This window comes from Oratosquilla oratoria, chromosome 6 (genome assembly GCF_046742065.1).
Source record: "Oratosquilla oratoria isolate Oo_2021 chromosome 6, ASM4674206v1, whole genome shotgun sequence".
NCBI lineage: Eukaryota > Metazoa > Arthropoda > Malacostraca > Stomatopoda > Squillidae > Oratosquilla > Oratosquilla oratoria.
In genome coordinates this window covers 1,424,051-1,450,000 of record NC_134782.1, presented here as the reverse complement: position 1 = coordinate 1,450,000, position 25,950 = coordinate 1,424,051, and the positions used below count along the sequence as shown (strand labels likewise).

The following is a 25,950-nucleotide window of genomic DNA, read 5'->3' as shown; positions in this document are numbered from 1 at the left end:
TTTATTTTACTTTTTGTCTCTGCGGGAGCGCTCTATTTTATCTATTAGAACAGTCATAGATTATCAAAGGTCTTCTAGTGTATCTAGGTATCAAGAGAGCCTCGCTACACGCACACAGCGACTTTTTATAGCGTCATTTTTACACTTATATAAATGACGTCATTCCCTACTTCATTTTTCTCATGAAGAAAAATGACGTCACAGAATAAGTTTACTCTTTCACTGCGGAGTTTTTTTTTCATTCAGTTAAATAAAATCGCATGACGACAGCTGGGATAGATAACGAAAGTAAAGCTCCGCAAAAGGATTAAGCTACGCCACAGTGATGGTAATCTTGTAGTAACCCCCACCTTTTATTTTCGCAGTTACCACCCCCTCCAGATCCTCCCAAACAGTCGGGGGACCCTCCCCCCGCGGGCAGCCAAGGCCAGAGTGACAATCCGCCGCCGTACGCACCTTCAGCTCCTCCTGCGATGCCCAACAGTGAGTACTGAGGGTTCACCCCTCTTACTACTTTTTCCTAGTCGACACCATAGCATAGACCAACCAACCAAATCTAGCCCGGGCACTTGTCTTTAGAGACCAAAACGCCAAACGGGTCTCTTGTTTCCTAAGTTAGTATCAATTAAAAAAAATGTCCTGATGAATCCAACCCTCTCCTTTTCTGGAGCCCATTCGGAAGAGAAACGTTCAATTTCAGAACACTTACCAATGACGAGGACTGTGGGACTCCATCGCCTTAAATAGCGATGACGACCACTCGCCTCTCAAGGGGCCTTACCTTCAAGTCATCCATAAGGAAACATGACCTAAAAGAACACGAAACCTCCAACCCCCCCACCCAGACGCGAGAACAGCTTAAGATACCTTTACACTAGACTAAGACAACGACGCCTGTCGGGTCACTCTACTCGAAACACTCTGTATCAGAGCTTGGCCTCTCTTCGTTAACTTTCTGAACGGGGATATCCAAATTCTACCTTCGAGTAGATTTTGAATATGTACCACTCCCACTCTTCGTTGGGTACCACACGCCGTTAAAATCGGTCGGAATCACCACAAGGAGTGCATATTCTTTTGGGAGCACCCCAGTTATTCATATATATATATATATATATATATATATATATATATATATGTATATATTTATATATATAGTATATACATATATGTATATATAGATAGATAGATAGAGAGCACCCCAGTTATTCATATATATATATATATATATATATATATATATATATATATATATACTGTATATATATATATACACATATGTATATATAGATAGATGGAGATGGTTAAAAAAAATGAGAAAAATGAGGAATAAGCCATTGTTTGCTGACGACACTGCGCTTGTGGCAGGGTCAGAGGAAGAATTAAGAAAGTTAGTGACAGAGTTTGGGAAGGTATGCGAAAGAAGGAAGTTGAAGATAAATGTGGGTAAAAGTAAGGTGATGAGATGTACAAGGGGAGAATGTGGCAGCAAATTGGAAGTGAGTATTAAGGGAGAGAGACTGGAGGAGGTGGATAGCTTTAGATGCTTAGGTGCGAATATGGCGGTAAAAGGAGTGGAGTTGGAGGTAAATGCTTTGGGGGATAAAAAAGTGTAATGAGAAATAGACATTTGGGAATAGATGCTAACAGGCGATTGTATATAGTGATTGTCCCGGCAGCACTATATAGAACAGAAACCTGGAACTTAAGAAAGAAAGGAAGAGTTTGAATGTGTTTGAGATGAAATGCCGGAGAAGTATAGTAAGGGTTATTAGATTGGATAGAGTGAGAAACGCGGAGGTAAGATGGAGAGCGGGGATGGAAAGGGAGTTGGGAGATAGGGTTGATGGAAGAGTATTGGGATGGTTTGGACACATGGAAAGAATGAATGAAGAAAGATTAGTAAAAGAGGTGTGAAAGACAGAGGTGGAAGGAGTGAACATGAGGGGGCAACGAAGGATGGGATGTATGTATGGGGTAAAAGGGGCATTGGGAAAGAGGGGAATGTCTGTTGAGGAAGAAAGGGAGGAGACAGAAGATAGGGGTGAGTGGAGAATGGTTGTGTATGGATGATGTTGTGATTCATGGGAGGGAGTAGGTGTGGAATGGGGGGTGAGGTAGTATGTGTGAATGATATTTTGATGCAGTCCGAAGGGATTTCTCCCCGTCTTCTCTTTTTGTGCATGAAAGTAGAAAGAGGGGGAGGGGTTTACCGATTAAATGAAGGGGCCTTGCTGTGAATGTACATTGCTTCTGACCCAGGGTAGTGGGCGAGATGCAGGGATGACCCGTCATCCAGAAGAAGCCAAGATAAGAGGGAGGAAGGGGTTGAATGGGAGTGAAGTATGTGGAGATGGAATGGGTGGGAGTGGATTTTATTTTTTTGTTTTTTTTTTTTTTTTTTTTTTTTTTTGCTACCTCCCTTGTAAGGGAGAAAATGCCGTTGGTGTGTGTATGTGCGTATCACTATAACCACAACTATCCTCATACTGATCATTCTCTTTGTCGCTAACGAATATCATTCTGTTCTCCTTATGCTTTCAGATGGTGGAGGAGGCGGCTACAGAGGAGGAGGTGGCGGAGGAGGAGGAGGATACCGGGGTGGAGGAGGACCAGGTGGAGGAGGACCAGGCGGAGGAGGAGGAGGCAACTTTCGTGGAGGCGGTTACGGTGGTGGAGGCGGTTACGGTGGTGGAGGCGGCGGAGGAACCAACACGGTCATCATCGACCGGGACCGAGGTGGTGGTATGGGGGACTTCGCCGGCGGGATGATGATGGGGGCGGCCCTCTCCGGCGGCTGGGGATGCGGCTGGGGTTGGGGCGTCCCCGTCATGGGCATCGGCATGGGCGGCTGGGGCATGGGCATGGGATTCGGTGTGCCCATGCCGCACTTCCACGGCGGCGGCATCACTAACACGGTGAGTAAGATTTTAATACAAGACTATGAATATGATTATGCGGAGTTTACCTGGTGAAGTGGTGGGTGTCAACCAGCCTCAGCTGTAGGGAACCTTCGGTCAGGGTAATTGGGACAAGGTCAAGGTAATTTTTAATCCGATCGCCGCGAAAGGGCTTTCTTCACCAGAATAAAATCTCTTGGTGGCAGATAGAAGAATAGACGACTGAAGTCGCAAAACGCAACAAATGGGTTAATAACAAAATATAGAGGAAAGGTATCAGTGCTATTTGAATACAAAGAGAAAATGCGAAATGAAGAATGTACAGGCACGAGCAAAATTTTTTTACCCACGCTACAGTACTCTCAACGTCAGTATGATTTTATTTTGTCGAGTGATATATTTGCCTTTATAGTATTCAACTTACAGTTAGATATTTCTTTCTTGATAGAAAATAAAACATTATTCGACAAAAAAAATCAGATTGCCATTGTGAGAACAATAGCGTGGGTCAAAATTTTTGTTCGTGACTGTACATTTAATTAAAACATGAGTTATAAACTAAAATTTCAGGAAAATGAAATATCCATAAAGTTAGATACAGCAGATACATTTTGTATTAGGTCACTGATCCTTAACTGCCAGGGACACCCACTTCGGCTTCTTAAAATCAATTGACCCTAGTTATGATAAATCTATGGAGTGCGGAATCGAAGGAATTGACTGAGGGAGTTTAAGAAGCTACCCCCCGTGTAAGGGGGAAAAGCCTTTGGTATATGTATGTATGTAGTTTAGGAAGCAACTGTCAACTCCTTTCGTATGGGAGGGTCCTTATCTTTACATTCTGGTTGCCGCCAGGTGATTCTATTCATCTCCGTGGCGCCACTTTTCCTTTAATACTGTCACCTGTCGGAATCTTCTATTCAGTAATAAGAGCCTCCTTCATGAAGAATGGATTCATGTAGAAAAATACATGAAATATAGAAAAATAAAAGAATAAAAAATCGCAAAAATAAAACACTGACGTTATGCACCCGTCCATTTCGCTGCTTTTGCATCTTATTCACTTATTCTATTTGCCGCCAGATGATTTTATTCAGATGAAGGTTAAACACACACGCACCCGCGCACACACAACCTATTCTGCGGGTTGTTACTCCAACTCTCGTGGGCGTGGAGTTGGGTGTGTGTGTGCGTTAAGGTCACAGTATTACCCATAGATTGCTCATACGAGCTCTGAGCTCTCATCCGGGAGGGTAATAGCCGTCGATCACGAGTCCAACACGTGATCCAAGACCATAGTGAATCACACAAACACACACACACACACACACTATAATTAGGTGAATACACACCCAAGTACGCGTGCGAACCCCTCCTAAGCCCACACACACAGCGGCGAAATGTTTAAGAGGAACTATTCTACAACTCCGTCTGCTTTCTTTCCTAACAGGATATGAACGTGACCAACAACTACAACATCACCAACAACGAAGTAAACAATACAGAAGTAGCAGGAGGAGAAGGAGGCGGGGACGCCGGCCCTGATGCTGGTCTGGAACCTGACGCAGAAGCGATTCCTGAAGGAGGAGTCGACCCGGGACTTGTCGAGGACCCCGACGGAGGTATGGACGACTACGGAGGGAGGATGGAGGAGTTTGATGGAGGAGGTGGAGGTGGAATGGAGGAATTCGGGATGGATGATGGGTTTGGGATGGAAGACATGGGCTTTGATGGGGACATGGGCTTTGGAGGAGATATGGGCTTCGACGGAGGGATGGATTTTGGGGATTTTGGATTCTAAATCTAACAAGAACAAAATATCTATATAAATCCCCCTATTTGGAATCTCCAAAATTCGGAAAGATAAATAATTTCGAAAAAAATAAGAATATTAGAAAGTGATTCTAGTTTCTGGATTTCTCCCAGTATTTGGAATTAATCGTTTCGCATATTACTAATTTTCGAGTTTTTGAGATTCCCAATGATATAGAGAACTATCTAATAAGCCACCGTAGAGAAAAATTCAAGGAATGTTTTTGAAAAATCATGTGTGAGTTAAGACACTGTACCTCGACGATGTTTAACGTCAAGGCTCAATAATAACCGTATTTATGTGTTTTATACATGGACATTCACTGAAAGAAGTATGACGACAAAAGTACGAAAGAATATGAAAATTCGGGCAAAGGAGTGAAAAAAAAGTTACGTACTAAGTAATGGAACATGACGTTCTTCAAACTGTGTGAATTTGAAATCATTGTCTTCACTAAGTCCATATTCGTTTAAAGACAAATCATTGTGCAGAAAAATACTGAATGTGCAGCAAGAGAAGTTATATATATATATGTGTGTGTGTGTGTGTGTATGTATATATATATATCACGACAAGGCCCCAGCAAAGTGCCTACTGGCGTAAGGTCTCTTTAGGATTACCGATGATTGTCACCATTAATGGTGACCTTTGATTGTTATTCTGGTCAGCGCCGTGTGATTTTTTTTTACCTCAGAGCAGTGTTTTTCAAATATTCTGACAACTTGTCAACCTTGGTCAACCTTGTGTGTATGGCGGCTCACACACGCACACACACACACACACATACACATAGCCGTCAGCCCACTTTCTATTTTCAAAATCAAATAATTTCAGAGTCTCTTTTTCCAGAGTTAGAGAATAGTAATTGATCACTGAATTGTCAAACACATCAGCATTCCCGTGGCCACGAGCAACTTCCACGATTCCCGAAGAAAAGTAATGATTCTTAATTAAATGGGTCCTGTGTTCATTCTTGGACATCCAGCAGGGAGACTCTCACAGTTTCCGCCACCCCCACCCAGGGTATCTCACTCCCATCCCCTCCCACCTCCCAGCCCCTTCTCCCCACCCCACCCCCCAGTTTGGGAACCACTGACTTGAGTGAAATCTTGCGTCCCCCGAAGATCATCAAAAAATCTTCGCAAGCAACGAAGACGTTTCCGAAATCATCGCTCATGGAAGACCTTGCTGTCATTTTTATACAAGTTCATTGTGAGTGCAATTTGTCCAGAAACCATTCATACTTCGTCAAATTCTGTGACGCCATATTGTCTGACCATTTCGCTAGACTCACCTTAATCGAAGCCAACCTAGCCTATCATATAATCCAAAGGAATTTGGCGAAATGCCTAACCAAGAGGAATTTGGCGAAATACAGTTGGGCAAAATATAATGTGGAGATAGCTAGGCAGAGTTCAAGGATACTCCATGACGTTCATGCACAAAATCATTCTACAGCGTAGATAGAATGACGTCAAGTTTTGTAACGTATTTCAGTGTGTCAATTTACTCACACAAAAAAGAAATTATGTAATAAAATAATGTGACGCTATTCTCCTTCTTGGAAAATAATGACGTCACGTTGATTAAGTCACGTGTCGATGACGTCACCGTGGCGTCACATCGCGTTCTTGTTCTGAAACTAGTAGTTATCAATGGACGTGGGAGGCATGAACACATGTTCACACATTCACGTACACATACACACGCACACATGAACACACAAACACACACGCACGCACACATACACGACTCGGTGGCGCGGTTGGTAGAGTACTAGACTGCCAGTACAGTGGTGACGGCGGTACCTGGTTCGAATCCTGCCCAGGGCTGAAATTATTTCAGTATCGCTGCGCTTCGAGTCGTTACTCCGACTCTCGTGGGCGGGGAGTTGTGTGTGTGTGTGTGCGTGTAAGGTCATAGCATTACCCATAGATCGATCATACGAGCTTTGAGCTCTCTTCCGAGAGGGAAATAGCTATCGATCACGAGTCCAACACGTGATCCAAGACCAAGGTGAATCACACACATGCACATACATACGCAAACATACACCACGCACATACACGTGCGAGTGCGCGCGCACACATACAAACAAGCACACGCATACACAAGCGCGCGCACACTCACGTATACACAATACACACACACACACACATACACACACACACACTATAATTAGGTGAATACACACCCAAGTACGCGTGCGAACCCCTCCTAAGCCCACATAACTCTAAGAATAAGAAAACAAATAAACAAACAAATACAAAGAAAACATACATTGTAATTTTGGCGTGTGGGTAGGCACTAAACGAAAAACCAATTTAATCCAGTTTGTGAACATCACCGACATGTAGATGGTTCTTTCTATTGGAAATATTTAGATTTTTTCCAATATTCAGAAAGAAATCACGCATTTTGAAAACTCACTATAATTTCATAAAGTAATTCTAGTATCCAGGGTTGTCTGAAATTAAAACTTGTCATTCCTAAATTTTGGAAATTTACTAGTTTTAGTGAGCCCCACTGGAGAGAACTACTAAAGATATATATATATATATATATATATATATATATATATATATATATATATATATATATATATATATATATTTTATATATATATATTTTTTTTTTTTTTTTTTTTTTTTTTTAACCAAATTAAGCTCCTCGCCCGCCCACTCACCCACTATGTGCCAATCTCAGAGGGGTCGGGATACCGGCCCTGGCCCAACCACAAAGTAATCTCGTTGTGATAACCATCTCGATCGACTAGTTTGCTCGTTTTGTGTTTATGTATATTTACAAGTCTTCGGGACAGTGAAACCGTTCGGGACTCGTAGACAGCAATCCGAGTTCGAGTCCCGCTCAGGGCTGAAAATTTCAGCATCGCTGCACTGTAACCCGACACTCCAACTCTGGTGGGCAACGAGTTGTGTCTGTGTGTGTGTGTGTGTGTAAAGTCACAGAATTACCCGTAAATCGGGCCACACATGAGCTCTGAGCTCTCTTCCGGGAAGATAATTACTGTCGATCACGAGTCCAAAACGTGATCCAAGACCGTGGTGAATCACAGCTCCATTCCCCTGTATCCTCCACTGACCTGAGGCACATCTCTGGCAAGCTCCCAGGCAGTCACTGTCTACTGACAGATTAACGCATAAAATGTAGCCACGTCAGGATCGAGTGTCTTCCAGGACACTCGTCATTTTTTTTCCAAGAAGGACCATGTGACCAAGGCCAACATTCAAGGTGGTGTGGGTATTTCGTTATATCATACATGGGTCAGCTAAAGAGAAGGACGCTAAGGATTCTTCCTTGAAGATACTCTTTCCAATTGGGGGTGTTAGGATAACTAACGAGAATATCTCCACGTGGACTCGGAAAGTTCGGCGAAACAGGAATTAAAATATAAAGTTGGGTAGCGCTTAAGACCATTACGGGAAGATGTTAAAGTTCCTCTCAAACTTGCATAGGAGAGGAACTATCTGGATAGTGGAGACAGGGTGGACTTGGACTTCAGAAGTGTAAGGAGTAGGGGGAAAGTGGTCACTGTGGTGTAGGCCTGGTATTATAAACTACTCATAGTCGAGAAGAGAGTAAGGTGTGGACAGGGATGGAAGTATGCATAAAAGTTTGTAGGTGAAAGGATGTAGTTTGTTTAGTATTAAGGAAAGATAAAAAGTGAGAACTAAGGAGGTTATCTGCTTACCTTGCGAGGTTGTGTGGTGTCTCCTCAATGGAGATTGCGGGCGTTAAACCACCCAATGGAAGACGAATATATAATCGTGGCTTCGTGACCACTTGCTTCTGCAGAGTCAGTAACAGCCTTCAAATGCAATCCCAGTTGTAACGAACAGTACGCATTTTTTCCGATGGAATTTATTGAAATTTTGAAGGTAACATTAAAAAATATATAAAGAAAAGAGGTAAGATTTTTTATATGTGGATAAACAGTGCCGCTGAATACTGTGTCAAAATGCGAACGTTTCACTGTAGTAGTGTTGCATAACATATGTGCAATAACCCTCGAATGTTACATATAGAAATTATTACAAAATCAGAATACCCCTTTACACTGGATCGAAATCAAGTTTTAGTGGTAACTAAAATAGTTTTATTTGTAGGTTGTTAGCGTTTTAGGGGTATGTACATACAGAGGAAATTACAGGGTCTCGTAGTTTCTTGTTTACTTCCAAATCAAAACATCAACATAGGATCATTTCTTTTCTTATTTAAATATCTTTGGTAGATTTTTTTACCCTGGGTTAATCAAAAACGCATTTACCATTTATGTTGCTTATTAGAAACATACCCAGCGCTATAGTATGTTAGATAGAAGAGAGAAGATTGGATAGTACTCCTGAAGTGATGCCTTCTGAAGGGGGGGGGGAACAGGTGATAAGTGGGTAATGCAGGGATATTTTTGGCTGCAAATGACTTGCAGTTGTGTGAGTTGTAAAGATAAGATACCGGGGTGTGCCAGTATTGGTTTTCCTTCTCGTATAACCTTGTTGGTGAAGTGTTCCCCTCCTTTTACTACTTCTATGATTCCACCTATTCAGCGCGATGTTGTCCCTAAAGAGAGAGGCGTTAGTTACTGGTGACGATATACAAATTGTAAAGGAATGAACTTTGCCATACATTTTTGTTTTATCAATTCATCTGTCTGTTTTGTTTATTTATTTATTAATTCATTTTACTCAAGTTCCACCTAATGGAGGGTTGGGTCCATAATTGTCGGGGTTTCCCACATGTAGAGATGATGTTTCTATTCACTTTAAAGACCTATTAGGAAGCACGTATATAGTCCACTAGTAGTGCTAAGGACTTGGAATTTCAAGTAATCTCAGTCGGGGTCTATTTCATCTCTGTAGGGCTCAAAATTAGGACTAGACGAGCGGGGCAAGTTTAGGAAAGCGATATTTTCGAACATGTGACTGAAGCGGCCGACAACCGTGGGTCAAAGTCATTCTGTTCCGACGGCGACGATTGTTATTCTATTCTTTAGTAGAGGAATGCAACCGCCGATTTCTTATCAGGCAAAATGGGTTCAAGGTATGTGTGCTTATGTCTGGGGGTGGGATGTTAGGCAGCATGAATAATTTTAATGATCTGAGAGAATGACTTCTAAGGAATTCTCACTAGGTAGATGGAAGTGGGACGGGCTATGTTTAGGGCACCTTTTCTAGCCCCCCTCTCCAAGTAAGGACAGCAGAGTGGATCCTAAATAAGGCTGCTCAGTGGTACAGGCGACTGCCGAACTGTACAGTTGCCCCATCCCAGCACAAAGCGATTACTAGACCTGGACCGTCTATGTGTGGGTTGTGACAGGATTCCAGATACGATTTCCAAGGAACGAAAGAGAATTATTGAAAATTCTAAAATGTTATCCCAAAACGTATCTACTTTCCGGGATTTTCCGAAATCTGTAAAACAACTTCCTTCTTCTGTCCATATCGTCGCGCGTCATCGTTTTAAGTCTTATATCAGACTAGTAGAAGAGAAAAACGGAAATATAATTAATAGGAGGAAAGGGCATAGCAGGAAGGGGGAATTAATGGGAGGGAGCATGCCAACAGACAGGAGGCACGGGCTATGTAAGTCTAATACATAAGCTTAAGCTATGACATATGCACTCCTTGTATTCTCCGAAAGTGGAGGACCCTCAAAGCAGCCCAGTTGCTGCGAAAACCTACTAAACGACGATTGTGTCTTGGTAAGGCCGGTAACTACGACGATTATGTCTCGGAAAGGTTGGTACTCGTATGTGGGAGATGTATCATGTATCTATCTACAAGGATACATAATTCTCCTTTAGTTCTCCCTTATGGGTTACCCACAGTTATCATTTGCTATGTTTGTACGAAAACTATTTTTTCCAAATACCATCATCGTTTAAATCATTGTACCTCGCAGAGAATCAGATGTTTTTTTCTGAGTAATTGCTGACACCAGCAGATACCCCGACTAAGACCAACCACAACACACGCGCATGTACTGTAAATATACATAAACACAGAGTTCTGTAGAGCCTGAAAACTTCCAGTAGTCATTATCCCTATAATCCGTCGTCGTCAGAAGGAACCAGGCACCGCTCAAACTAGGTAACGACCGTTTGTTTAGAAACACAAATTGTATTAATAACAAAGACCGTAGCCTATTAGGAAAGCTTCTCCTCGGCATATACATAGGCCTCATCGTCTTGTTTCTCAGTGTGAACCGCACTGCACGTTTATGTTTTATATGAATAGCACCGTAAAGAACACCAAGACAGTTGCTAAAGTCAGTTTGCCTTTGTGTCTGGTCACCACTATCTCATTCAAGATTCAGGCACACTTGAATCCAAAACAGAGGACGCTGTAGTCGATGACCCCCTGTTGACAGGAGAGTGAGAGAGAGAGAAAATCACCAGATGCCCCCAATGTCATATATCTAGTGAACCAAAACACTGCGTCGCAAGAGGGACTGGAGATATCGCGTGCTCATGGTAGCGGTGGTAAGAGCCATGGAGAGGAAACAACGGGTGCTGACCGTGTTATGCACTGCACCCCTGTTATCGAAGGGAAATCGAAAATCCCGCCAAAATAGCGATTCTCAATCCTTTGCCATCTATGCCTTTGGCATGATGCATTTACCTACTTCCCTCCGCTACTTTCATCGAAAAAATATAAAAGGAAATGAATAGAAGGATATATAAATAAATAGATAAATAAATGAGTAAAATAAGATAAATGATAATAAGTTTTATTATTTAAAGACGCAAAAAACAAGAATGAATTTAAAAAGACAATAAGGTTTTACACAAGGTATAATATGTGATAGATTTGATACTAAATTTTCAGGTATGATATATCTACCTCCTACCATGTAATTTACCTCCAAAAGGGTGGATTTGCTCCTGATTGAGACCAATACAGTGCGAGAGGTCGCAGCAAGGGTCCTATTCTCCTTCACAAAGACGATCCATTTATCTTTCAGGGGTATTCCCTTTGTTATGTCGACATCACTCACATATTTTATTCTGGCTAACCTCAGATGGATTCTGAATGGCAGATTTGGGACAAAACTGGGTCTCGAGCCATGAAATATATGAATGATGTTGCCATGCCAAGAAGAAGTGATTAGCGTGTTAATGGACTTTGCAAATCTAGTTTCACATGGATTCTTCCCTGTAACAGTTTCTTTTGAGAATTTCTTTAGATATCACTTGCATGCGTTGTAAACAATGCTCATAGTTCTGAAAAAAAATGTATTTGAAGACACACACACAATTGCTCTTAATCCCTCCGTACCTAAGTAATTCAACACTGTAATCTCTAAGATATTGTATGTAGATGGAATATATGCTATTTTCTTTGTGTGATAGTGAAGCATTTGTTAAATATATGTGTACATATATAAATATACAAGTATATAGCTACTTTCCTATGACGAAAACACAGAAACTGCCGTTGTTGTTCAGACCAATAAAAACATTTATCTTATTTTGTTTTCTTTCATTTGTTTCCTGCTCGCTTTGCGGATGGAGGAAAAGAAGGAGAAAGTGAAGGAGGAGGGAAAGGTGGAGGAGAAGGTGAAGGACCGGATGGTGTCGATGGCGGACTGCTCGAGGAAGAGGCTGACGGGACGGAGCCAGACGCCGAAGTCGTGAGTGGCCTTCCAGAGGCGCCTGAAGAACCCAAAGTCGATCCTTTGGAAGGGATCGATCCAGGTCTCTTAGGCGAAGGGGACGCAGCAGCTGTAGAAGGAATCGACCCGGGTCTCTTGGGCGAAGAGGATCCTCCGACGGAAGGGATAGACTCAGGCCTACTGAATGGACAGGACTCACCCCAAGGAGGCGTCGACCCAGGAGGGACCTCGGAGGGGATCGACACGGGACTCATGGGCGAAGACCCTCTGGCGGGAGTAGATCCCGGTTTGATCCCCGGGGAGACTCTCGAGGCCGAGGCAGAGCTCCTGGACGAGAGCATAGTTCCGGTGCCACTGGATGATGAGGAAGTGCCTCCCGGGGATCCGGGTGTAAGTGGAGAACCTCCCTTTAACCCCGACGCTGAGTTCTTCTCCGGAGGTCCAGACGAGGAGGACTTCTTTCCGGAGGAAGATGGCATGAGGGAGTTCGAAGGGGATGTGGAGGTATATGGAGGGGAGGAGGACTTTGGAGGTGAGATGGAAGATTTTGGAGGAGAAATGGAGGACTTCGGAGGTGGCATGGAGGACTTTGGCTTTGGAGGTGGTGGAGGAATAGAGGGGTATGAGGGTGGTATGGAGGACTGATTTTGTGGGGGCATAGAGGGTTTTGGGTGTGGCATGTGGGGCTTTGGAGGTGGAGTGGAAACCTTACTGGGTGGGAAATGGAAGAATGCAAAGCTGTGGAAGAATTTGGAAGTGGGGTGAAGAATTTTGGAGGAAGAGTATGGAGGTCTTTGGGGTGTACACAATATGGTGCATATTTGATTCTCTGTTTTTTGTCAGATGAATGTACTCAGTGAAGGAGTAGGGTGTCCTCTCCCCACCAAAGGATGAACTAATCACTACTTTTTTTTTCCATCACCCTCATTTATCAGTATTCTTAATACATATATTCCCTTTTTTCAAAGAATCACTCCCTACATCAAAATATCTTTTCTACACAAACTTAATTTTCACGTTTTTTCATTGCATGAAGTAAGCTAATTTGTCAAGAATACCTACAAAGATGCAGAAGCATTTGAATTTGTGTTTATTTGACCTTTATTGAAAGCAGTCAAAATATTTTATTAGAAGAGCTTTTTAGTCATCAAAAGAGAGATCAACTCAACAGTATGATGCCACAGATATGATTTCTTCATCAGCACAACACATTGTCAATCTGTTGTTGTTGTTTTTTTTCAAACGGGATTGGACGTGCTACTTACCAAAGAATCAGATATTATTGGATCTTTGAAATATAAGCTACCTATGATCTTTCGGAAAAATGACCATGTAGCAATTGAATTTCATTTAGATGGGAAAATTGAGCCAAGGAACAAATCACACAGGCATAGTAGACTTAATCTGGGGAGAGTACACTTCTCAGGCTTGAAGAAATTCTTTAAGTGGGCTGGAAGAAATTCATGAATACCACTGGAACTACAAGGAAATGGGATATCTCTCTTGACATTTACAACAAGGGAGTGAACAAATATGTCCAAAAGATCAGTGGAAGGAAGAAGCAGAAACAAGACTTGTTCAATATAAGGTATAAGGTAGTTTGAAGGAAATGGGAACGTGAAAAACCAACAGAACAAAGGAAGCTTACAAAACAAATACAAGAATCCACAGGGTGAAAGAAAGAAAAATTTAAAGGTGAAAGGAATATCATAGAGAAATGCAAAGATAAATTCAACCTGTTTCACAGGTCTGTTATGTGTGCAACAGAAACGCTTGGGGTGGGAACTTCTGAATCAGTTTTATTGGCGTTAAGCGTACATGGAGCGCAACATGCGCACCGTGTGAAGGACAGTTCTAGACTGGGTTGAGAGCTCGCTGCGCAGAGCGAGAGAGGCTATGCACCGTACACATATGAATGAGTGTGCGGTGCAATAGTGTATTGGCGTGCCCTGGCCAACAATGACTCCCCCCGTACAAAAGCTCTTTCATGCGGCCAACAAAGGTCCCTTCTCATACGTGTGCTAGGCGTGGCAGCGTCTTCGCCTACGGCAGCAATTACTCTCTAGACTTCTTAGGCACATGACGTGCCTCCCCGTAGGCGGGGCTTAATCGTGCTGCGGCCCGTAGTCCTCAGAGCGTCCTTTCGGCGTCGGCGGCGGGTTCACGGGTCGTCCTCACGAAGCTCCGGCGTTGCCGGTGACGGCGCTCCTGACGTGAGGAGGGGGACGAGCGGACGATGGTCCATCATCACCGAGAAGTGGGGCCTTCCAAACGGATATGGCTTGCATTTAGATGCGGCCCAGGTGGCAGTAAGCATCTCCAGTGATAGTGGCGTATTGGGTTTTGGCGTCCGTCGGAAACCGCGGCCCACCCTGAACGAGGCGTAAGTGCCCGAATTTCACGGTCCTGCATGCACACTATGTCGGGGGCGGAATCGGGGGAGGGGGGGTGACTGTCCGTCCATGAGGACGGCAGGTCCTCCAACGAGCGGAGAGGGCGGAGAGGTGCTGTAGAGGTGCGACGCATCCGTCTGCAGTACCACTGGCAGGGCGGGATCGAAGGGCGCCAGCACGGGCGGCGGCGACAGAGCTCGCCTTACGAGGCGAAGCCATAGGAAGTAGTCGCGAGCAGCGGCCGGTGATTTGTCAATAGACAATGTCAACTCGGCGCACCTGTTCGCGTATGTCATCGCCAGGACAGGCTCCGGGAATTCGAGTGGGACTATGGCCAAGCCGAAGGAGAGGAGAGGTGTTTGAACCTCCCCGTGGATCCGTATGGCGGCGTTGCGGTCCTTGTTTCTGATGTAGAGATTGTCCGGAAGCGTCCCGTTGCGGAGGGCATGTGAGATATGTCGGCCGCGTCGTCGGCGCCAAGAGCGGCGTCTGTAGGGCTTTTGATATCTCGGACATGCCTAGGTGCCGAGTGCCTATCCCCGTAATCTCTGTACATGTGTCAGGAAGCACGTGTGCGGGTGCTGACAGGTGGCGGAGGGCGATGGACCGGAATGCACCAGGACGGCAGGACCTGCCAGCCTTCCCGGGAGAAGGCGCGGGGTCGGGGGGCGTCACTGACACAGAGGTGCGTGCGTCTGGCGAGGAACCCTTCGCATGGCGACACGGCGCATGCATGCGGATCGTCCTGGCGTTCCAAGATTGTCCTCCTTGCTGACTCGTGCGAGCGGCAGTCGATCACTACTTCCTGCAGTGACGCGTTTGCGTGGAGGGAGTTGATGCGCTGTACGAGTTCCTCGTCCCTGACGCCATAAGTATGACCGTTTTCATCTGGGCCCCCGCGCAAGCAACGACGCCTCCGGCGCACAGGTCTACCTTCCGGGCCTTGTCATTGGTGCGGCCGTAGAAGTCGTCGAAAGACTTGCCTTGCGCCTGCCTGCATCGGAACAAGTCGCGGCGGCGGAGGGCCTCGACTTGCGCGTCTTGGAGGTGGTATTGCAGCCGGTCGAGCACCACGTCGGTCGAGAGCGGGGTATCGTGGGGGACGCCCAGTGAATTCCGCAAAATCGCCTGTATGCCGAGGGACAAGCACGATCTGAGCTGTATAAGCAAGTCGTGCGGCATCCTATTAACACCGGTCATAGCGGCTTAGTCGGCCCAGACACGGCGCCACGACAGGAACGACTGGAAATGGGCGTCAGCTTGCAACGGCAGCGGGCTCGGGACCGTCACGTTGCCCGGCACCTGAGGGGCAGGCAGCATTCCGGTGACAGGCGGGGCCGGGGCGGAATCAATCGGCGGAGGGCTCGATGGAGAGGACGCCGTGCGGGTGACGAGGACTTGGAGTTGTCGTAGGGTCTCCGTCATTGCGTCTATTTTTGCGCGACCTGTGTAAGTGACCTGGGTCCCGTGCAGGGTGACGTTCGTGGCTGGTTGGGCGAAGCAGTGGGATGAAGGCCTCTCTGTTCGCACTACTACGTGCACGAAGGCACGTCACTATCACACGATTTTTCACGGACGGTCCCATGCATGTACACTGTTGCCGGCACTGCAGTCACGCTCCAGTACATCCACTGTCGTTTGTTGATCTAGTTCCGTCAGTGCTTTGTTCACGTTCGCTCCGTTCACGTACGCGCCACCGATTCGCGTATCGTCCCATGTTTCACTATTGCAAGTGGCAAGCAATTACAAGCTTGCATAATCCTAATCACTGCGCCATGTTATGTGTATAACAGAAACGTTTTTCGGGGGGACGTTTGAATCGGTTTTATTGGCGTTAAGCGTACATGGAACGCAATTGCGCACCGTATGAAGGACAATTCGAGACTGGGTTGAGAGCTCGCTGCGCAGAGCGACAGGGGCTATGCCCCGTACACATATGAATGAGGCCTTGTGGCCCTATGAATGAACACTTGTCAATCGTAACAAAGAATCTGTAGGAAACGTCACTGGTGGTCGGGCATGCTACGACACTGCGGCAGGGCGCATTGTATTCAATGCTAGGGGTCTTATAGCACTACACCACATGTCAATGGTTAATTAATACAGGGAAGAAATTCAGGCAGGGACAATAAATGAAAGTCTGCAATCTATTTTACTCCTTTCCCCCCACGTACTTTGTTTATCTCCTCACTTACAGCAGTATAGTATTCTCCATAACTTCTACCCGTGGAGAGGGATGACTAGTGAGTTAGTACAACAGGGCATTTCTAATGTTCTTGTTGTACATAAATGATATAATGAATGAAATAGATAGCCATGGAAACTTTTTAGCAGATGATGGCAAGATCATGGAAAAAGTGAGGCAAAGCAGATTGTAAACTGCAACAGGAAAACCTAGATAAGTTTTACGGATGAACTCTGGGGTGGAAAAAGAATTTCAATTGATGACGATGATGATGATAATGATGATGATGATGATGATGATATAATGATGATGATGATGATGATAATGATGACGGTGCCCCTAACAGAGAACATAGTAGCGAGGAATTTGATGAACCATGTCCTTGGTGCAACTCCACTGGTGGCAGAGTTCAAACCGCCATCCCTTCGACCTTCACCGCAATTAAAAACGCCCTAACTCGCTTGGCCAGCGAACTTTCAGTTTCAATACAAAGAAATATAAAATTTTGAAACTAGGCCAAAGTTAAAAAAGATTGATGAGAAGATGTAAAATAGGAAATTAATTGGTAGTGTCACAACTTTGGCGTTGTGACACTGCCTAATGCTTCCCATTTTCTTTCGTCTCTTTTCAGCCCCTTCGGCTATTACTTTTCCTTCACTCTATGGAAGCGCTGGAAGTCTTAAGGCCACTAGTAACTATCAATACTGCTTGGTATTTTCCCTCCCCCTTCTTCCCAGCAATTGTTGTGCGAGTTTAGCGCTAATTAGTTACAGTGCCTTATCGAGTTTAAGTATCTTCTATTTACTCAGGAATCTTTCCCCCCTCCCTCATCTTCCAATATGTCTTCGTATGTTCATGACCGAAGTCATCACAGATGGTATAATGTAAGAATGAAATGTCTCAACTTCTCGATTTAACTAGTTCACCATATTACATTTTGTATCCTTGTACTTTGTGATTAGGATTGGTATATTTCACCTATGTATTACTATCTTATTTTGTTTCTCAATTTTTCCGCTTATTACACCCCACCCCCCGCTGCGCGCTTGCCACTTCTCATCTAGGCTAGTTTTAATTAGGCTAGTTAGGATCATGTGTCCTTTTCTCGTAACTAGTAACTACCTCACAAGACTATTAGAAATGCCTCAACTTCTGCCCAGACGTTGTGTTGCATTCCTCTCGCAATTTAACGATTGGAAAAGTGCCCACTGAAAAACAGTGTACTGGACCTCATACTTAGTGCCCGTAGTATCAGGCAGTAGGCATCACGTCCTCGCAGTAGGGAGAAGGCACGCCACACTCTCCAAGAGAACACGTCTGAGGACCTTGCATCCTCGACAGAGAACACGAACATGAACATATTCTCATCGTTGGCCATCGGCAATCACGTTGCAGCGACTCGTGTTTAGAGTGTCCCGGAAACTTACTGAAACAAGAAATGTGCTTCGTGACGTACCCAGAAATGTGTTTCGTGACGTGCTCCGAACTCTGCTTCGTGACGTGCCCCGAAATCAGAATCTGCAAGTTCAGTCGGGGTTTATTGCCAACCCCACTCCATTGATTGAACGCGTGGAACTTAAGTGCTCAGGAAAATTAATTAAGTACGGAAAGATCGACGAAATCGGTGAAATGAAATCCTGGACTCGATTCCCCTCCCCCACACGTGTTCAGTGCTATCGACTAAGGACAGGCATGGTTCCCGCCGCCCCAATACGACGCATGGATCCACGAAAATCAACAGCATCCTGTTCAACTGAGGGCATCCACTCATTTAAAGACATCACCAGTCAGTATACTATTAGAGGAGAGGCCAAAGGGATAATCAGAGTTGTTTTCTTATTGTGTTAGCTAGGTATTAGAGCACACAGGGCTAGCCAGGTAAGACAATCAAATACATACATTGTACCTTGCCCAGCTAGTTCATAAGTGAATTACTGTGAATTTTCATAATATTGAAGATAAAAATTGATAAATACCAGTTGCATGCCACTGATTGTGGAGATATTTTGAATCATAATAAAATCAATGTAGTAAGTTCTGTTTTAGCCTACGACTGTAATTTACATGAGTTTGCTCCCCTGTTTTGAGAAACATTTCTCTAGTCCTTCGAAATCGAAATTACACGCTCGAATTGAAGGGAACGTACGTGGTCCCGGCTGGGGTCCCAAATTTCCTGGACTTTGGCTCCCAACTGCAGCTATTCCTCTTCACCAATTTTCCAGTGTATGAGAATTCTCATGCCCCTCAACCAGGCCCTCCTCCTTCCACTACCTACCTTGTTCTACCTTGTTGTAGTTATAAGTGACCTTACCACGGCCAGTCTGGGGATCCACCGGGATTCGGGACAAGTAGCTAAAGCCACGGTCACACATTCACGACCCTCGTCAAATGTGAATTTGAAAAGCAGTAAAACGACTTCGCTTGCAGTACTCTAAACTTACCTATGGAAGTTCATCAATGTGTCCATTATTCATAAAGGTTTAGCTTCTCTTAGTTCGTCATTTAGCTTCTCAATACATGACGCAAAGGTGAATTACATTTGGCGATTCAAGAAATGATAAAGAAAAAAAAATTGTAAACGAAGTCGTTTCTACTCGAACGAACAAACTTGAGTCGCTTATATGTGACCAGGGGCTCAAAGGAGAAAAATCATAGTGCATCACACCTAGCTTCAAATATATGTATGGTTCCAATTTGGACTATATCTCCTTAATCTCCATTTTTTATTATTAAAATTCAATTCATGTATTGCTTTAGCGTGGGCCAATAAGTATTGCCAGCTTAACTATTTCAAGTATTTAAGCACCTATATGAAAAGCTTTTTCTTCACTAATTTGGTAAAATTCTAGTTGTGCACAACTAAGCTATATAGCAATAAAGATTAATTATTAATTTTGTAAATTATAATATATCTACGGAATATACAATTTTCTTTGCGGAAAAAAATACCTTGCTACAAGCAAATATACTAACGAACGAAGTCGCTAGCATAGGATCGGAACGCCATCTTGTCGTTTGTTAAGTGTTTGTCGTCTGCTTGGTCCAGTTGAAATGTCAGCTACATGATAGACATCACTTTGTGCACCGGTTGTTCTCCCACTCCAGGTGATGTTAACAAGCGGTGTTATAAAGACAATAAGGCTTCTCCAGAGTTTATGAAAGAACCGAACCAGGGGACCAGGAGGTACACACTCGAACTATCGAGCGGCTTTGGCGTGACTTAAAAGACTGGGTATTGAGGCCTGCTGTACGCCCACGGTACCTTCGCCAGTACCTCGCGAGGTATATATTCTTAAGGGAATGCTATGGAGCTGAAATCCATGCATTCCTTCAAACTATGAGAAACCTTTATACCCCGCAATCAGAAAAAGTGATTGAACAGGCCGCCAACATCCGTCACGACGACGACGACGACGATCCGGCGACGTACCTATTTACTAAATGCAGGCTAGGTTAGGTTAGAATAGACGAATTTATCATCCTTTCATTTCTTCGATGTCGGAATCTATCAAAAACATGGCGTACCATTCGTCCATCGCGACTTCGTTGGTTACGAAATCTGTTTTAGCAACTTTTTTGTTTTTCATTTCCGCCAAGAAAATTGCATATGATATAACGTTGATATACTATAATTTACAAAATTAATAATTCATTTTCTATTGCTATATCGCGTAGCTGTACACAACTAAAATAATATTCATAATTTTGATATATAGTCCTCAATTTTTCACGACCTCGTCAAATCTTCCCACCAAGAATCAACAGCCTTATTCCGTTAGCTGTGTGGACTCAAGATCATTGGAGCATCAAAAGTAAGACCTAGTTTTTTTTTTCATACAAGCCCACCGGCTGCGCCGGCCTGGCTACGCCGGGGGCCTTGGCCTGCGGCGCTGCGCGCCCTGGGCTATGCCCCTTTTTTGGAAAATAAAATATCAAAATCATATTGCTTTTTATTTCTTGTCAACATCTAGCTGTTCTCGCAAGTCCTTCGAGTTCTTCTTCTTCTTCTTCGAGTTCTTCTTCGAGTTCTTTTTCGAGTTCTTCTTCGAGTTCTCCTTCTTCGAGTTCTTCTTCGAGTTCTTCTTTTTCGAGTTCTTCGAGTTCTTCTTTTTCGAGTTCTTCGAGTTCTTCTTTTTCGAGTTCTTCGAGTTCTTCTTTTTCGAGTTCTTCGAGTTCTTCTTTTTCGAGTTCTTCGAGTTCTTCTTCTTCGAGTTTTTCGATTTCTTCGAGTTCTACTTCTTCTTCGAGTTCTTCGAGTTCTTCTTCTTCCTCTTCTTCGAGTTCTTCTTCTTCGAGTTCTTCTTCTTCTTCTTCTTCTTCGAGTTCTTCCTCTTCTTCTTCTTCGATTTCTTCGAGTTCTTCTTCTTCGAGTTCTTCTTCACCGTAGTTGGCGGTGTTACCGATTTACCACCAAACGCGAAGGGTCTTTAACTTTGACGAATCCCCGGCCATCCTTCCCAACCACCACCTGTGTGACCGAATTACCACCGGACGGCGTAAGCAACCATTAATTTTTTTTATATTAGATAAGGGTTGTTAAAGAGAAACATAAACCAAATGAAAATAAATATATTTAGAAAATAACAGGTTTCTATGGCATTTCCGTAGTAAATGGCTCATTTTCGAGTTATGCCGATTTTCTTTTTGACCTATCTTGTAACCAATCAACGGTATTATTTTACTTGTGCACATCTACGCGATATAGCATTAGAAAATTAAATATTAGTTTTGTAAATTATGATAATACATGAACAGGCCGCCTTTAGTTTAAACACTGTGGCCATAACCATGCTAAATTATGCATGTAGGTAGGTTAGGTTTGGTTTAGTTGGTTAGATTAGAATTACCAACTCATCTTTTACTTGCCTACCCAAAACCTCCAATTGCCAACTCCCATGCTCTCGCTCCCAAAATTGTCTGTATACCTCGAAAACGAGTCTTTTCTAAGAGAAATTTTGATAAATGTTCAGTTTTGCATCTGGACACAATATAGCAATAGAAAATTAATTATTAATTTTGTAAATTATAATGTTATCAACGTGATATGCAATTTTCTTGGCGGAAAAAAAAAATGGCTAAAACAGATTTCGTAAGTACCGAAGTCGCGTCGGACGAATGGTACGCCATGTTTGTTATGATAGATGCCGACGTCGAAGAAATTAAAGGATGATAAATTTGTCTAACCTAACCTAACCTCACCTGTGTTTAATAAATCGGTACCTGCAATTTATAGGTCATCCGGATCGTCCTCGTCGCGGGAGACGTTGGCGGGCTGTTCAATCACTCTCTCAGATTGCGGGGTATATAGGATTCTTACAGCTTGAAGGAATGCATGGATTTCAGCTCCATAGCATTCCTTCAAGAATATGTATCTCGCGAGGTACTGCCGGAAGTACCGAGGCTGTATACCATGTAACTAACATTTCAACTAGACCGGCCAGACGACAAACACTTAACAGAGAAGATGGCGTCCCGATCCTATGCTAGCGACTTCGTTCGTTAGTATATTTGCTTGTAGCAAGGTATATTTTATTTTTATTTCCGCCAAGAAAATCGCATATTACGTTCATGTATTATAATGTACGAAATTAATATTTAATTTTCTATTGCTATATTGCGTCCAGGTGCAAAACTGAACAAATACCGAAATATCATATAATTAAAGGAGTTATAGAATCGTCCACAATGGTATAAAACCCTGTTTCTATTTCGAAAATGTTAATATTTTACCAGTATAACTGTAGGGGGGTACATAACTCGAAAACGCAACATTTTTGTTGAAAATATCTAAAAAGAAGTGTCTTAGAATTGTCCAAAACAGAAGGAAAAAATAATCAACAAAATGTTCTGCAGGTGCAATTCTGGATATTTTCCAACTATATTGTAATAATTGCATTGTGGTAACTAAGTGGATCATGAAACGCAATTTTAAATTAAACAAATGTTAATATGGTGATTGATTAGTGATGAAATGTGTCATAGATCTGTTTGTTATATACGTTCAGTATGAAGCCAGTGATGGAAGCTGGATTGCTCTCTTTATCATGAATTACTTTATGCTCAATTGTAGATATACCAAATGGCCCTTTTTTCCTATAGGAGGCAGTTGTACAAACTTGGATACATCCACCATTCACCCATTTGTTGTCCCTTCTACCTTAACTTTATGTGGAGTCAAAAACAATGCAGCAGATAGCACCCCACAGCTCCATTATATGGTGACTCTTCCACCTTATCCACTTGAGAAAATACAGAATAGAGAAGAAATTCCTTTGGGCCATATCAATTTATCCTCTATAAACAACCACTGTAATGATGAGTTTTTGAAAGTGGTCATGATTCTCTTTGCCAGGAATCACTTTATATATAGATATACCAAATGCCCCTTTTCCCTTTCAGGAAGTTGTCCAAAATAAGGCTACATCCACCATTCACCCATTTGTTGTCCCTTCTACCTTAACTCCATGTAGAGTCACAAGTAATGCAGCAGATAGCACCTCCACAGCTTTATTATATGGCGAGTCTCTTCCCCCTTATCCACTTGAGAAAATACAGAGTAGAGAAGAAATCCCTTTGGGCCATATCAGTTTATCATCCATTCACAACCACCTTTTACTCTTACTCTTTCCCTTCCCTGCTTGACAGCCCTTGTACCCAAGGCCCCCTTCACCCCATCCATCCACCTCATTCTCCATCTTTCTTTCGTATTCACTCTGTCTTCCACACTCTTCTCCCTAGTTTTTTTTTTCTTTTGACCATTCTTTCCATATACCTAAACCAACCCAGTATTTTTTTTATCAACCCTATCTGCCAGCTTTTTTCAACTCTCTTCTCTGCCTCACCTCCTTATTTTTTTGCTATCCTTGTAACCCTGACTATACTTCTTATACACTTCATCTTTAATACATTTAAGCTATCCCTTTCTTAGATTCCAAGTCTCTGCCCCATAGAGTGTCATGGGCATAATCACCCATTTCTAGTGTTCTTTTTGTGTTCATCACCAGGCATCTATCTCAGAAGACATCTCTTATCCCCCCCAACATCTACCTGCTTTGTTTACAATTTATTTCTATCCCCACTCCTCTGTTCTCTGATGCATGTAACCCTGAATACTTAAAGCTATTCACCTATTCCAGCCTCTCCTATAAAATTCACCTCAATACTCAATGCCCCTCCCCCTTTGAAGATCTTGTATTATTTTGGGCGATTCACTTTCAAATATCTCTTCTAGAGTACTTCCCAACCTCCACCAGTAGCTGCCTCATTCCTTCCTCTGGCCCAGTCACAAACAGTGTCATCTGCAAACAATTTGCTTACCTTTCACACTCGACAGCTCCAGATCTTGACCCATCACCCATGTGCATATCTCCTCTTCCAAACCATTTACATACTGCACATATTTAACAGCCTTGGTGCAGTCCTATTTTCAACAAACCATTCACTCTCTCCATACCCTGCCCTGATACAAGCTCTACTACTCAAACCTTTGACTATCCTCAACAACTTTTGCCATTATCCAATACATCTGCAACATCCTACAGTGCCTTCCTGTCAGCCCTTGTAATAAGCATTCTTCAAATCCATAAAACCCAACTCTTACCTTTTGCCAAAAACTTTTCATATAACTGCCCTATTAAGAACTTTATCCATGCATTCTCCTCTCCTAAAGCCACATTGTTCTTCCCTGATTACTTCCTTTTCCATTCTTACATACAATACATATACCAAGGCTTTTTCCCCCCTTACAAGGGAGGTAGCCAAAAAGGAAAAGGCATGAAATCATTCCCACCCATTCCATCCCTGAATACACTCCACACCCCTCCACCCTCCCTCTCATCTTAGCACCTCCTGGATGACGGGTCATCCCTGCACTTTGTCCACTGCCCTGGGTCAGAAGCAGTGTCGCAAGACACAGCACATCCACAACAAGGATGCTTCATTTAATCGGCGACCCCCCTCTCCGTCCCCCCATGCATAAAGGAGAAGATGGGGAGAAATCCTTTCGGGCTGCGTATAATTTGCTCCCTCCGATCCCCCTGCCCATTCCACCTCATCATCCATACACAACCATTCTCCATTCACCCCTGTCTTCTGTCCTTCTCAACAGACATTCCCCTCTTCCCCAAAGCCCCATCCATCCATCTCATCCTAGGACGTCCCCTCATGTTCACTCCCTCCACATCTGCCTTCCATACCTCTTTTACTAGTCTTTCTTCACTCATTCTTTCCATGTGTCCAAACCATCCTAATACTCTTTCATCAACCCCATCTCCCAACCCACTTTCCACCCCTGTTCTCCTCCTCACCTCCTCATTTCTCACTATCCAGCCTAGTAACCCCCATCATACTTCTCAGACACCTCATCTCAAACACATTCAAACTCCTTCTCTCTTATGTTCCATGTTTCTGCCCCATACAGTGCTGTTGGCACAATCACTCCTTCATATAGTCTCCTCTTAGCATCCATTCCCAAGTGTCTATTCCTCATTACACTTTTTAATCAACCAAGGCATTTACTCGCTTACCCTCTCCTATGCCTTTACAACTATGTCTAACAGACTGATCCTTCTAAAGTTGTTTATATTTGCCATATTTTCCTTTATACTATTACAATACATTCACTCCTACAGTCTTCTTGCACATTCTCCTCCTATAGGCACACAACTTCATTAGCCAGTCCACTATAGCTATTCATCCACTCCACTTGACATCCATTTAACCCGGGGTACTTTCCAGCTTTCATCACTTAAAATTCTCTGTTCATCTTTTCCCCATATTCTTCCTTTTTCCATCACAATATTTTCTAGATGAACTATACTATATTTAGTTAACAGTGTATTCCTTTTCTATAATTTTTCTCGTTTTGCTTAAAATCACTATACTTTCCATGTTCACAAGCTCTTAACTTTCATTGCCTCATTCTTCTGTTTAAACACTGTTTTAATCACATCTTTCATGGTTCCTACCAATTTTTTTTTCTTCAAGATATTCCAACAATAATTACCTTGGAATAAATCAAAATACAAA

At 43.3% G+C, this 25,950-nt stretch overlaps 1 protein-coding gene across 1 annotated transcript in view; it reads left to right on the top strand.

The window, feature by feature from the left end:
- Positions 1–6,848, top strand: part of LOC143026030 (uncharacterized) — a 13,886-nt gene extending 7,038 nt beyond the window's left edge. The window contains exons 7-10 of the mRNA XM_076186020.1: positions 366–483; positions 885–896; positions 2,545–2,918; positions 4,351–6,848. Of these exons, the coding sequence (XP_076042135.1) occupies positions 366–483; positions 885–896; positions 2,545–2,918; positions 4,351–4,701 (855 nt within the window). The 3' untranslated portion in view covers positions 4,702–6,848. The remainder of the gene's footprint in view (positions 1–365; positions 484–884; positions 897–2,544; positions 2,919–4,350) is intronic.
- Positions 6,849–25,950: the final 19,102 nt, after the last annotated feature.